Consider the following 14,787-nt stretch of genomic DNA (forward strand, 5'->3'; position numbering starts at 1 on the left):
AGTTGTGCTCTGCCTGCATTTCATAGTCACTGTTTAAATTGGTGTGTGGGTATGTGTGTGTGTGTGTGTGTGTTTGGGAGGGGAATGTAACAACCTTTGTGTAAGAAAACCACAGGCGGCCTTTGACAGTGACTGGCAATCTGCCTTAGGGTGGGAAGGCTTTGGCAACTCCAAGCCAAATGTGCCACATCGGCTGCAAAAGGTGAGGATCAACCTGTGCCTCTGACTCTTTCACCTCATCTGTTACAAGTAATAAACCCCTGCTGCTTCTGTGGTTTTCACCACCCAAACTTGTGCTGGCCTCAGCTGGCGTCAGCACCTGCTCTAGTGATTGGCACTGGAGTTGGGAGCAAGCCCCAGCGACCTTTAAAACAGAGGTTATATGCGCCAAATTAGATTTATATATGCTATAACTCTTCTGTGCTTAGGAAGAGGGCCTTTAACTTTGGAAGTAGGGAGTTATTTGCGGGGATTGAATACCTTTTGAGAGTACTGATAAGGAGACTTTGGTGACTGTGGACCTTCCTGAGAAGAAGGGAAAGGATGGCAATGGACATTGCTGGCAAATCATAACTGAAAGTGTTTAGTTTAAAATTCTGTGGCTAGAACTTTCATATCAGATGATGCTATTTTGTTCCTGTCCAAAATTGCTAATAGAATAGTTAGTAGCAGGTGGTCTTATATTAAAAGAGAGAACATCATTCTTCATCACAGATGTAATTAGAGAAAAGTATTTCTATAGAATGCTAATGGTCTCTGGAAAGCTCTTGAGGAGCATGTATCTGAAGGAGAAAATATGTGAAGAAAGGAGCACATGTCTCCTTAGTCCCTACTAAGACTTTGTTTGTACCTACTGTGTTGATATTTGAGCTTCATTCTTCTCCTTAAAGGATGTTGTTCCTTGAAAACGTCTTTTTATGATGTGTGAAGATTACTAGTGTGTTCTGTCTTGAGTTGGATTTCTCCTGTGCTTTTCAGAGGCTGCTCTTCCAAACACTTTTCAAATGATCTCTTTCCTTTGACGTTATCTGGGATCTCCATTCTCTGACTTGAACAACTTGGAGACTGGAGGAATAACATGAAAGTTTTTCTAACACAGTATTATTCTTCATCTGCATGACATTAGTCATAATTTACATGATATCTTCTGTCAGCCTTTTAGTTCTTCCTGAGCAGGAGTGGCTTTGTAAGAGCTGAAGATCATTCAATTTTTTTCTTGCTATAGGGGCTCATTATCTCTTACTGTGTCACTTCATACTGTATTGGTACGATAATGGGATAAATTAGGATACAGACCTAAGTTTGTTACTAAAGTTTTTAAGCTTTACAGTTTATAAAAGGTAGAGGATGTTGATTTAAAGATCATTTCTGAGAATGTGCCATGACAGTGTATTGTAAATGCTCTGTTATAAATCGATCCGAGAGAACTAAATAAAATATTTATATTATTAGAAAAGACTCATTAAAAGTTTTTGAATGTATAATGATTCAGTCATAATCTTTCAAGTATGCCTTTTCTTGTGATAGAAGTAGACAGGTCTGCATCAGTTGCATTGAGAGATTGGTTAGAAGTAGACTAGTGAAATTGCATTAGTATTGCTGTCATGAGCACTGCTGTAGAGAGTTTCAATGGCTTTTATTCAGGTTCACTTGTGTTCTCTTTATTATGTTCACTTTCTGAAAAGTGCACCTCTCTAGTTTGTCAGTTTTCTAGCACTTGTATCACCACAGTGTTTACTGTGGAGGAACTGAAGTTAGGTTTTGATATACTAGTGCTATTTCAGCTAGTAAATACAACTGACTTTATTTTTTAAATTTACTATATTCCAGCATTTTCATTGTATGCTTTTGGCTAGTTGTGTGTCCTCTGGTTAAGCGGATGGCAGAGTTTGTCAGCATCAAAGCTTCAGAATAGTGGCTTTGTATTTTGTGCATTATAGAAATTTCAACTGAAATAATGTGACATTCATCTTTCTTCTCTGGCAGTCCTGTTCTCTGTTTCTCAAGGTATTTTACATCAATCTGGAAGCTTTTTCTGATGTCTTAAGCTGGTTGGTTCTGTGTGTTTCTGTAACAATGTTTCACACATCTCTTGTTTTAATGTGGAGTGCTAGCAAACAGCTTGTGATGTCATGCTCAGAGTTCTTTTTTTTTGTTTTGTTTTGTTTTAGCTTTGTCTGCTTCAAGTTGGTCTTTTAAACATAAGATAGTGGGTTTTTTTCATTCTGTAAACTTATGTATGTTAAATTAATAGACTGATCTAGACATAACTGACTTAGTCCAAAGCCAGTTGAGTCCTCGCATTTCTACCATGGCCTTAATGTGGCTTTGAGCTAGAACAAAGGCAATAATACAGATTATTTTATTTATTTATTTGCCTACTTACTTTTCCTGTCTATTGCCTGTCAGTACTTGGTGCTTTAGAAACTTAATCCTTTCAAAGGAAGTATTTCAGCAAATCTAGCATGAAACATTTGTGCTGAGGAGTCAAAATGTGACATACAAGTGTTAATTGTTAGTAATTGATGACACTAACCGAATGATTTAAAATTACTTATTTTCAATGGTAAATTTTCAAGACAAAACAAAAAACAAGGTGGGTGATTGAGGTTGACATTTCAGTCTCAGCAGATGCCAATTTGTCGGAAAAGATCAGCTGTTGAGTGAAGAATACAATTAACTTTTTTTTCCTTTTCTATACTTTCTCAAAATCTCTGCTGTGTTGTACTGCATAAAACAAACAGGATTGTAGAATCATTCAAATGGAAGGAACCTCAAGTGCAGTTCAACCTCCTCTTCGCAGAAGGATTAGAACTGAACTCGCACAGTGTTATCTAAAGCTCTTGTCAAATTGGATCTGGTTATGATTATTTCTTACTTTTGTGATGAAGAAAAAGCAATTGGAAAGGAAAGCATTTAAACATTTAATTAAACTTTTCTGAAATATGAAATGAGTTTTTGAAAATATTCACTGATTCATGAACCTCATGAAATACAAGAAGCATGTGAAGCAAAATACATGGACTTTTTGATAAATGAATATTTTTTGTTTTAGAGCCTTGATGAGTATGAAGATGATGAAGCAGGGCAGAAGGAGCGAAAGAAGGAGGATGCTCTTACCCAACAGAACACGATACAAAATGAGAGTTCCATTGCAGATACCTCTGGCTCATACTTACTACAGGTGAGATCTTAACACTTGTTCATTTTGATATTTTCCTCAGACTTAAAACTGATACCGCCTCCTTCTTTGTACTTCTTAACAGGAGGTTATACCCAATATGAAAAAATCCCTGAAGTTCAGGAGTTGACATATTACTAAAAACAGAGTATGAGGTTCCATTCCTCAACTCAATATTACTGAGACCCAGTTTTAACAACAGAACTGTATTTCTCTAGAGGCCTTGAAGATAATGGTGGTGATGTTCACCATAGAACTTACTACTTAATTAGAGGAAGAGAAACTGGAAGATTCAAGTGAGAAATACTGACAGGTTTAGAATATTCAGTTAATTGGAGATAAACTTTTAAATCAGGACACGCTTTCAGGATTTATTTTGTCAATTAACAAACTTCTAATTATGGGTTCTGGGATTGAAATGAACAGACTAATGCCTAGGGAAAACACCCTTTGCCTCTGTGAAACCTTTTATCCCTTTTTTTTTGCTCTGCAATCCCCTGAAACACACTCATTCCTGCAGCCCTTGATATCAAAACATTGCCAGTTATGCCCAGTACACCCCTCCTTTATACTATACTGCCTGTGGCAAATACTCTCTTTCCTGTAGTGCCCTGAGTTATTTTAGCCAGTCTTGTTTCTCCTCCTTCTCTGTTACCTGACAGCATGTCCCAACCCAGCTGTACAAACTGAGGCCATCCAGCTCTGCCCCTTCACTGCAACAGAGGCAATAGCATATGCACAGGGAGAAAAACACACAAACAAACCAAGGACATGGGGATAGTTTTCAAACCACCCATAGCTGGAGGGGGCATTGCTGAATTTGGTGGATCTCATGCACCTTGCTTTGGAAATTTTGCCACTCTTTCGTATGCTCATGGATGCTTTTAACATTCAGAGGAGCTTAGGGCAAAGGAGTCTGCAGCTTAATTACCTGGAATGTGAAAATCAGTCTCCTTTTGTTTAAGTTAAATCTGTTATTTATCGTCTGTTCCCATGTGACTTCAGTAAGTTGTCCCAGTGGGACCATGGGGAACTACTGCTTTCTCTTTGTGTGACTGAGTGCTGCAGTGACAGTATGGCTCCTCTCAGCTGCTGGTTCCCTAGCCTTGAGAATTTTGTTTCATTCAGTTGTTCCTTGTAAAGGAACAGTAACATTCCATACTTTTTCTGGTTTGACTGTATTTTGTTTGGCACCTGGAAACAGACCCAGTGAAGCATTCAGTACAGCATACAGATGGAGAGTGGTTCAGTGGTGGGTTTTGTTTAGTTCTCTGTTTCCCTCCTGATAATTCCTGATATCTGCCTGTTTGTCTCTGAGCACTGCATTTACGGCTCATGTTGTGTATGCCTAATCTAATTTAACATTTTGGAGTTATCTGTGGGATAATAACAAGTTCAGAGGTGGATGCATATGTATATTTAGAAATATGTTTACCTTTTGTCTCACTTATGTACACTATGCTTATGTACACTAATTTTAATCTTCTTTTTCACCTCCCAGCCACTCCCAGTAAAGAAACCCTACATGTTTTCACAGTTTGACCCATGTCTTTTCTGTTCTGAGTAGCATCTATGGACACCTCCTCCCTAAATACATTGAAAAGCAGAGGTCCCAGAACAGGTTCCTGTGACACTTCTCTGGGTGCTCTGTCCACTGTAGAAGCTGACCATCAGGGGCTGCCATTATTTCCTATCTTTTCACCAGTGATTTATTCACAAAAGCTTTTATTCCAAGTGCAGATTAATTTCTTTAAGAGGCTTTAGGGAGTGTCTCTGAAATGCACTAGGCTGTCAATCAGATTTCTCTCCTGGACATTTTTTTATAACTTAAAAAAGCTATGTTAGCTTTGTGACATGTAGCTATTCTACAGATGCTCTGATGACTCTTCTACATGCTATTGTATTTACTGACTTATTCCCTAGTTGTTCTAGACTTACTAGCACCACTGTATCCAGTATAAATATCAAATTTACTTATTTGTAGTTTTCTAGTCTGTTTTAGAGCCTTCTTAAGGATGGTGATTGTTACCCAATGGTACTAGGGCAGTCTTAAATGAGAGGTTATATATGATCTCAAGTAGTTTATCTATTACATTTTTCAGTAGCATCAGTTTCTTCAAAGCTAAAGGAGTATATGCCTCATTCTGGCAAGAAACTTCTTTAGAATTTATTTTATTAATCTGTTCTTGTGTTCTACCTGTGCTTCTGTTGGAAACAGACCCTTTGAGTCTTCCATGAGGGAGTGCTCTGATGTGAGATTCTTACCATGATTTTCCATGGTGAACACCAACAAAAATATTTCTGCACAGAAACTGTCTCCTTTGAGTATGCCTCATATAACAATCTATTGTCTTTGTAAATTTGTCAGGGTTTATCATCCTGAAATGTTTTTATGCTTTTTCCAAGTTATTTGTTAGACTCTTTCTTACAGTGTTTGCTTCTTCAGTAAATATTCCAAAACTTGTCACTTTGAGTTTCCCCTAGTGGTATTATTACATAATGCTTTGACTGTAGTCCCATGCCGCCTTCTTTTCATCCATATTTTCAGTTCTTCTGGACTGACAGTCTCGGTTTTTATTTACCAAACTGTCTGTATTAATTGTATCCTACATGTTTCCCAGTTTGTCACCTCTGTATTCCAACAGGCACTGCTTCTTTGTTGACAGAGCACAGCAGGAGTGTCCTGTCACAGACAATACGAAAGAGAGTCCCAGAACTCAAATCTGGCAAAGACCCAGGGTGGCACATGTATAGAACAGATGGAACCTTAGAAAGTTGTAGCTGCTAAGGCTTAATCAGTTTATTACTGGCTCTGTCAACTCGCTTTTTATTAGAAGATTTAGAACTTGCCCAGTTTGAACAGAATTTGGCAGAAGTGTTATTTCAGCTTTGACAACTTAGTTTCCTTTTGATTCTACTCTATGCTAGTTAAGATTGATGCTGCTTTTAAAAGTAGAGTTTATTTTGTAGATGTAAGAATTCAGTCAATTCAAGTTGTCATTGACCAATATACGTTTTATATCCGTGTACTAAGTAGAAAAAATAAGTTTCTGTAGTTACAGACATTTTCACCAATTTATTCATTCTTATTATCATTTTATGACATTTGTAAGTATATAATTACTGTGGCTATGGTAAACAAGACAGTATTGACTTCATGTTTGATGGGCAAATACATTGCTGAATAAGGCTTTATTTTACACTAATCTGATTTTTCAGTTCTGTTTTAACATTGTCAGAAGCTGCTGTTTTCCTTTTCATGGGCAAAATACACGTTTTTTGAAAACTGGCTGAATTTGAAGTTCTTGATCCAAAGCACAGAGACACCAGATTTGTTTAAGAATAGATTTAAAAATGTAGTGGATTTCAGAGCGCTTTTCCTGAAGCAGAACTATTTGACTGAAATGGTCATCTGAATTATTTTATGTTGGAAATATGAAAGATGTAGGTCTGGTAATGTAAGAATTGAAAAACAATTACAGTCAGAACTGTTATTTAACTTTAGCAAAAGATAGTGTGGAAAGTGACAGCTCACCAGGTGAGTCAACATTAAAGCCACTCCCAGATGTAAGTATCTTATTTAGCTCTTGACTTGTTTTCTCGATTTTCCTCCTATTTTTAATGCTGCAATTCAGTTTTTCTCATCTGGTGAATTACAGTGCTGTGGACTACTACAGTGATGTGTGCAGCGATGCGGAGAGTGGCAAATCATTTATGTAAGGAAGCTTAGAACTCTTACAAATGAGCTAAAAATTTGTCATGGATAAGCATAGTGAAAGCTACTACTTAAAAGGTAACTGAAGTTACAATTTTAACTAGAAATTTTCAGTCTGGCAATTATAGAAATCCAGCTCTTGCTTAGCAGAGATGGCAAAACTGACAATAGTGCAAAACTATTTCATAGCAATGTCTTTCTTGAGGTTGGAGAGAAATTACACTTTCAGGGTACTAAACTTCTCTTAATTTTATGCAATATAAAGATAACTTGCATCAAAAAACCTGAAAGATTTGCCTGGAAAAAACAATTAGTTTAATGATGATTTATTTTTAAGTCTTTTAGGAGACTTGCTGAGTTCTAGAACATGAAAAAAATGCTGCTATTTGCTACTGCTTAAAAAACTCCACCAAACCCCACCATATGCAAGGCCTTTGCTTTGCATCAAAGCATCCGGGTTTAGCTTATACCATGATTCCCTCTTGGAATTCAGTTGTTGGTGCATCTGGTCTCTTAAAATATTCCCCAAATACGTGCCCTTCTTCTTGTAGTCTTGTGGCAGTTGGGTTAACAAGACTTTTATGTCATTACAGACATGGTATCTGAGCATAGTAGCATGTTGTGATGTCTGTATGTCAGCTTATGGTGGTCTTGGAAATTTGGAGAGCAAATTGGGAAGGCTGAGAGGATTGATTGAAAGCTAATATAAAGCCTTGCAGTGGGAGGTCCTCCATCCATTAAAGCTTCAAATTACAACTGGCTCTTTTTCTGGCAGTTATGCTGTAATACTGCAGAAGTATCATTTTCAACACCTCATAAGGACTTTGAAATCCTTTGCTGTCTCTTGTCTTTGATTCCTTTTTGCTTGCATTTTATTTCAAATACTGTAGTGTCTGTTACACAGTGCTCTGTATAAACACCCTGCAAAAAATTTCTTCAGCTGTGAACAGTTGACATTAAAGATACGGCAGTTGAGTAAATGTGTATTGTCAAAAGCATCAAGAAACAACAAGGTGTTTGAGATCTTAAACAATTTGTCATTGTCATGGTGGCAGAGTTTACTGTGGTTTAGATGTGTGTTTTTTATCCTCATCGAGGACAAAAAGGGTCTTTCTAGATCAGATGTAGGTGTGTGCTTTTAGATGGACTGGATTCTTTCCTCTCTATGGCAGGCTTGAATGAAGCATGTCAGAATGATATTTGCTACTAGCATAACTTGGAAATAGGAATCAATTAGAGTGAGAGATACTGATTTTTGTGCCTATGAGCATGGAAAGGGGAAACTCAGAGTCACATAGATAATGAGGTTCAACCTATGTGAAAAAAATGCTCTGAATCCTTCAAGTGAAAAGTAATGATTTATAAAAAACCAGATTGATTTTTTAGAGTATTCTGCTGCAAAAAGGGAATGCTGATCTTTATTATTATCACACAGTAGCAAAGTTTGTCCAGTGTATTTCTTAATTCCATGTTAAGAAACTGCAGATCATAATTGGCACAGTTACCAATCCCTTTCATATCTGTAATGATTGCTGGAGATCTCTGCAGTCATCTGCTAGAAACCTGCTTTAGAATTTGTACTGCTGGCATGAAGCTGATAGGGGAGTTTTGGTTCTCAAGGATGCTGAACCCTGGGACCCCAGTATGAGACATGACTCACAATGTTTGTTAAGCCACACCAACTGTTTTGGTGTACCTAATTGCACATTATATATTGCTGCAAAGCCTGGGGCCTGGTTCAAGACCCTTGTACTCGAATTAGAAATTGTGATTATTTTGTTCCAACCATTACTTTGTTTTGTGTTTGCAATTGTAATGTGCATTTCTTAGTGTCCTTCTGTTGCTGTTAAAATATGCATCAACAAGAAATTCAGGAAATTATGATGTTGAATCTTACTAGATTTTACACACAATGCAGTTTTGTGAGATACATTTGAGACAGTTAAACATCCACACTGGATCACAGTCAACACCAGTGGATAGATTTGCTAGACAAAAAATGCCACTTCATTTGTAGCATTGAACCTTGTTGTTAGAGTGTAAGTTGTATTATATCTGTGCAATAAGTACATATTTATATGCATTAGCACAGACTAAAGCTTGATCCTAGTAGTGAATTCCTGTGGAGCTATTAATCCAAGACAATGAAAGAGAAAACTACCTAAGTTTTCAACTTGCAGCACTTACTTACATAAACAGTAGCGATTGCCATGTCTTGAATTGCTCTCACTCCTTTCTATAGTAGCAATGCAGGTTTTTGTTCTCTGCAAGACATAGTTTATGATAGATGCTTGAATAATCATTCAGTTTACTATAGAAATTACCCAGTATCTTCAAAAGAATCCTTGTTGATTGGAGGATCGCATTAAATATCTACATAATCAGCATTTGCCTAATAGTACAGTTATGAAATTGTTTCACAGTAGACTGGGTTCATCGTAGTAACTACAGTAGTGAATAGGTTGGGTGGCTGGTGAAGTCATCTAAACTTGATTTATTAACATGACCCTTGAGTTTTATGCCTTGTGCATTTAGTTGTAAGTCATCCTTTGAAAATTGAAGGAAAACCACATCTGATCTATTTTGAACCTTTTGTTCTGCAAAAGTTTAACATTTTGCCAGAACACTGAAGGCACTTTTTAAAAGGAACACAATCCAAAGATACTCCTGTAGGGGTGCAGTTCTGATTGCTTCAATACCACTCTTCTTTAAATGTGACCTAATACATTGAAATTTTTTGAGGCAGTGCTACATGTCAGTGTTACAAAGCTGTAAATGTTTAATAGAAGCACCTTGTAAATTATGCTAAAAGCAGTAAATAAAGTTAGGGAATAAAATTCCCCAGTGATTTCTTAGCTGTGTGACACTGAGAAATGCAGGGATCTGAACTGTTATGTGCATCTCTGTTCAGAAGTGCAGCTGAAAACCTGCTTGACACAAACTTCCTCAGGGTTTTGTACTTGAATCTTACGTGTTGCAGTTTTTGCCTGCCTATTTTGCCTTTCCTGGCTTTCCATTTTGCACAGCAGAGCAATGTCATACAACATCATTTTACAATTACTCTCATTATCCAAAGTATGTGGTAATAATACTCATGCCTATTCATAGCAGACCACAGCTTTTCAAAGCTTTTCAAAGGTGTCTGGCTGTTTCTGTGGGGTACTTTTTGCATCTGTGGTGGCTTGAGATAACAGGGTACCTCAAGGTATTCTGGGAAGGAGAAGCAGTGACTTTGCAAAAAGACATTTTAACAATCATTTTGTACATTTAAACAACATTAAAAACATCAGTTGTTAAAGCGTTATCAGTGGCTTGTTGATTTTCTTCACAAATCCATTTCTGGCAGGACTTTCTCCATTCCAGATACTGTAAACCAATTCCTACATCTGGCATCTAGGTTTCAGGTAGTTCTTGCAAAGAAGAACTGCGTGCATGCATACAAGAGTAATAATTCATCTTTTATGAAGTATATTGCTGTGACATTGTTTGATGTTAATTTCTGTCCCTAGAGAACACGTAGTTGTGCCACATACAAGGCATACCCAAATGTGTTAAACATGTGGGGTTTTTTTCTGTGCTACCCAGGAATTATTTTACACAATAAAGTTATATTGGTATTATTTTAAAAGCTGAATTAAAATGTGATTAAATATAGCAATATGTAAATTGGAAGGAGTTGTGTTTGAGTATGTGATGTTGCAAGTAATTCTGCCAATCAGGTTGTGGGACTCTTAATATTTGAATTAACTGCCAGATAATATTCCTCTTGGGTTTTCTGTTTGCACATTTGGACTGGGATACACTTGACAGAGATGATACAAAAGTAGTCATTAGTGTCCACAAAGCACTTAAGCAATAGTAGTGAGTCCAGTGGAAAGACTCATGAGAAAATCTTATTGTATGTCTAAAAATGTTCCCATAAAAATGCCTTAAAAAGTATTCCAATTCAGTGTTTTTTAAGTATTAAAAGATCACTATTTTTTAAAAATGTATTTCCACCTTAAGTCAGTCTTGTGTGTGCAGCGTTTTTAAAGTAAATGACACTAGTTCCAGGGAATTTGCTGCCCTGTTCAGTTCACGACATGAACCAGATGCTTCAGATAAACATCTGCCATGGTTGCTCTGCCTTGGGAGACCCAGCTTATTTTTGTGATATGTGTAAGCAAAGTAGGAACATGGGAATTCCATCTTTTCATGATCACGTATGATCAGGCTATCACTGAAGTAATTGTTAGTAATATGTTAGTAATATTCAGAGCAGTCTGAGTATGTTAATAGCAGTATTTAAGGCACGGGTTTCCACTTAGTGAAGAACAAGCAAATGTGAAATACTGAACATTACCAAGTACTGTTCTTTGTGTTCCACCTAAGAGATCTTGTGGAAAAATACCTTGTGAGGTCATGTCAGGAAAGGCAGTGTCATGAGTTTGAATGAAAGTTGCATAAGTCAACGACGTTCTGACTTGTTCTGAATTGGTTGACTTTGCAGTCTTAATTCTCTTTAAATCTTTTTTGTGTGTATTCTTGTAGGCTGGGAAAAAACCCCACTCCATATAGTAACTGTTTAATTAATCTGCAAGGTAACTTCTGAGTTCTGTTGTGTGGTGGTCTTGTCTGGTATAACTGGAGGCTTGAACTACATGGAATGATTTGTTTTGGAAAAAAATGAGGTCGCTAGTTTTTAGTTATGTTGTATGTATGTGTGGTTTTTAGTAGACTGTCAGATTTAAAACAGGGGAGTCTGGATTTCTCATCAGAATGGGCCATGTAATAAGATGTTGTAGCAGCATAGGTTTCTCTTCCAAAGTCATCCTCCTCTTGTCATATATGAACATATTTAGTAAATGTGTGCTGTGGTGTAGTGCTGCTGATCCATGCGTGTTCGGTGGGTTTTACTTTCCCAAAGGATCTGCACATGCTCAGCAAATCTGATTGAACCATATTGTGTGTGCACTTTCCAATAGTGCTGCTTTTGGAACGTGCTGACGAGTGAAATCGCCGTCCCCTTTGCCGCTAAGAAATCGGGAAGCTGAGAACTAGCACTTACTGACGTAAGACCAAAGGGACAATAGGTGATGTAGATGGCCTATGGGCCTGATAAAGTTACCTGGCCAGCGATGTCTGGCCTTGAGGATGCACCGTGGGTGTCCCTACTTTGAGTCCTCTGACTTCTGCACTTGGAGAGAAATACTGATACATGAGTATCACGATCTGTCTTCATAACAACTGATCAAAAAGAAATCTTTCCATTTGTTTGTGGAAGGCATCATTTGTGTTCAGTGCTTGGTCATTGCAGGTATAAATTTGATTACTTTTGAGAAGCAAACTTTGCTTAGAAAGAAATACAAAATTATTAAAATTTTTAACTTCTGTGTTGTAAAGTTTAATTTTGTGGACAAGTGGTTTAAGCTTAAAATTTTTTTTCAAGAATATATTTCACTTCCAGTAAACATAGTTAAGTGTATCCATGAAGTCTTTTAAAATTGAATATTCAGTTTTATGTGCCTGTGCATGTGCACAACTATTCATCACAGGACCTACATGAAAACTAAAACTGAATCAAGCTTGTTTCTGTGAAGGCAAGACATTGTGAAGGCTTCATGTTCCTACTGTAGGTTCACAGTTGTGCCTTTGAACTACAGAGTTTTCAGCACAGCTTGCTCTTCAAGTACTTTCTAAATCATTGTGCAGAGCAAGTGTGATGCAAAGTGTGGAAGTTATGATTTCTTCCTTGTAGTTTCAAATTTGGTTGTGATCCTTTGACTAAATACATTTTGGAGGGGCTTTGTTTACTTCTAATTTTTTTCTTGTATATATATCTTGCTGCTACCTACTCAGCCTGTATGAACATATGTTTATTTTCTTGTTGCCCTGTTTGTTTCTTCCACTGTGGAGTCATGGAGCTGTGCTCCAGAATTGCATAAGCTGGTGGATTAGCTGCTGTTACACTGGTTTGGAGCCTTTATACAGCTGTAAGGAATAGGAAGCAGTTTCTCAATGTCCCAGTTAATGTTTTGAGCAGTGTAAAGGGGCCTCATGTTAAGGATTTTTTTTCTTTCCCACATGTTTTATGTTTTGGACTGGCATCACTTTTTACCTCTTCTGGATTACAGTGGGTATCTTCTCCCAGTCTTAATGGTTTTTTTCAGGGAGAGGGGAGGAGGGGGGAAGTGATCCTGGAACAATAATGATACGTTGTAGCTGAGGTTTCTTTGGGAAGAAGAGTCTTCAGGTACATACAAATTTATTGAAAAGGGAAGGTCTTCTGACTTATCTACTTGTACAAATAGATGACACAGCTTGACTGATATCAAAAGCTTCTGTAAGGCATGGTAGTACTCCTGACTCCTGCACTTTTCTGGTATTCTACTCCAGAGAGAGAATTTTAATTAATACTACTTTCATGCCAGGAGTGAGTCTGAAACCTTTAAAACAGTTATGAGTAGTGCCTGCTGGGTGTGTACAGAGAGGGAGGACACTTTTCAGCATGGTTCAAGGGGATCTCTGCTGCTGTGTCGCTGTGCAGGGTAGAGAGGGGAGACGACTTGCTCACTAATGCATACAACTCTGCACAAATACACCAAGCAATTTTGTAACACGGGTCATACCTTCATATTATTAATACCAAGTTAGAGAATGTCATAACAGTAATTACTCAGATGTGCTTGTGCGTTTGGGAGCTGCAGACTCCAGTTCTGTAGTGGTGTGAGAATGGCAGGGATGGGGAGTCTGCTTCTCTATGTCCTTGTTGTCTGGTGTAATTGATGTGATGGCTGAGGAGGGAGGAGGAATCTGTAACTCAGAGTTGTTTGGTAGAGACAGTCTGACTGTCTGACAGGGTGGACAAGGGATTAGACCCAGCCAGCATGGGTTTAGGAGTGGCAGGTCCTGTCTGACCAACCTGATCTCTTTTTATGATCAGGTGACCCACCTGGTAGATGAGGGGAAGGCTGTGGATGTGGTCTATCTGGATTTCAGCAAGGCCTTTAACTCTGTCTCCCATAATATACTCCTGGAAAAGCTGGTAGCCCATGGCTTGGACAAGTGTACCCTCTCCTGGATTAGGAGCTGGCCAGAGAGTGCTGGTGAACGGAGCTGCATCCAGCTGGCAGCCGGTCACCAGTGGTCTTCCCCAGGGGTCTGTGTTGGGTCCAGTCCTGTTTACCATCTTTATTGATGATTTAGATGAGGGGATTGAGTCCATCATCAGCAAATTTGCTGATGACACCAAGCTGGGAGGGAGTGTCAACCTGCTGGAAGGCAGGAGGGCTCTGCAGAGGGATCTGGATAGACTTGAGAGATGGGCTGATTCCAATGGGATGAAGTTCAACAAGGCCAAGTGCCAGGTCCTGCACTTTGGCCACAACAATCCCCTGCAGTGCTACAAGGCTGGGGACAGAGTGGCTGGAGAGCAGCCAGGCGGAAAGGGACCTTGGAGTACTAATTGACAGGAAGCTCAACGTGAGCCAACACTGTGCCCAGGTGGCCAAGAAGGCCAATGGGATCCTGTCCTGTATCAAAAATAGCGTGGCCAGCAGGACCAGGGAAGTGATCCTTGCCCTGGACTCTGCGTTGGTGAGGTCACACCTTGAGTACTGTGTTCAGTTCTGGGCCCTTCAGTTCAGAAAGGATATTGAGGTGCTGGAGCGAGTCCAGAGAAGAGCAACAAGGCTGGTGAAGGGACTGGAGCATAGGTCCTATGGGGAGAGGCTGAGGGAGCTGGGGTTGTTTAGCCTGGAGAAGAGGAGGCTCAGAGGTGACCTCATCACTGTCTAGAACTACCTGAAGGGAAGTTATAGCCAAGTGGGGGCTGATCTCTTCTCCCAGGCACTCAGCAATAGGACAAGGGGGCACGGGCTTAAGCTCTGCCAGGGGAAATTTAAGTTGGATA

At 38.7% G+C, this 14,787-nt stretch overlaps 1 protein-coding gene across 3 annotated transcripts in view; it reads left to right on the forward strand.

Moving 5' to 3' along the window:
* The window catches only part of PAWR (pro-apoptotic WT1 regulator), a 78,289-nt gene that overhangs the window by 36,739 nt on the left and 26,763 nt on the right, over positions 1–14,787 (forward strand). For all 3 annotated transcript variants that reach the window (XM_071552168.1, XM_071552169.1, XM_071552170.1), the window contains exon 3: positions 3,056–3,184. In XM_071552168.1, coding sequence (XP_071408269.1) covers positions 3,056–3,184 — 129 coding nt within the window. The remainder of the gene's footprint in view (positions 1–3,055; positions 3,185–14,787) is intronic.

This window comes from Pithys albifrons, chromosome 3 (genome assembly GCF_047495875.1).
Source record: "Pithys albifrons albifrons isolate INPA30051 chromosome 3, PitAlb_v1, whole genome shotgun sequence".
In the NCBI taxonomy this organism is placed as follows: Eukaryota; Metazoa; Chordata; class Aves; order Passeriformes; family Thamnophilidae; genus Pithys; species Pithys albifrons.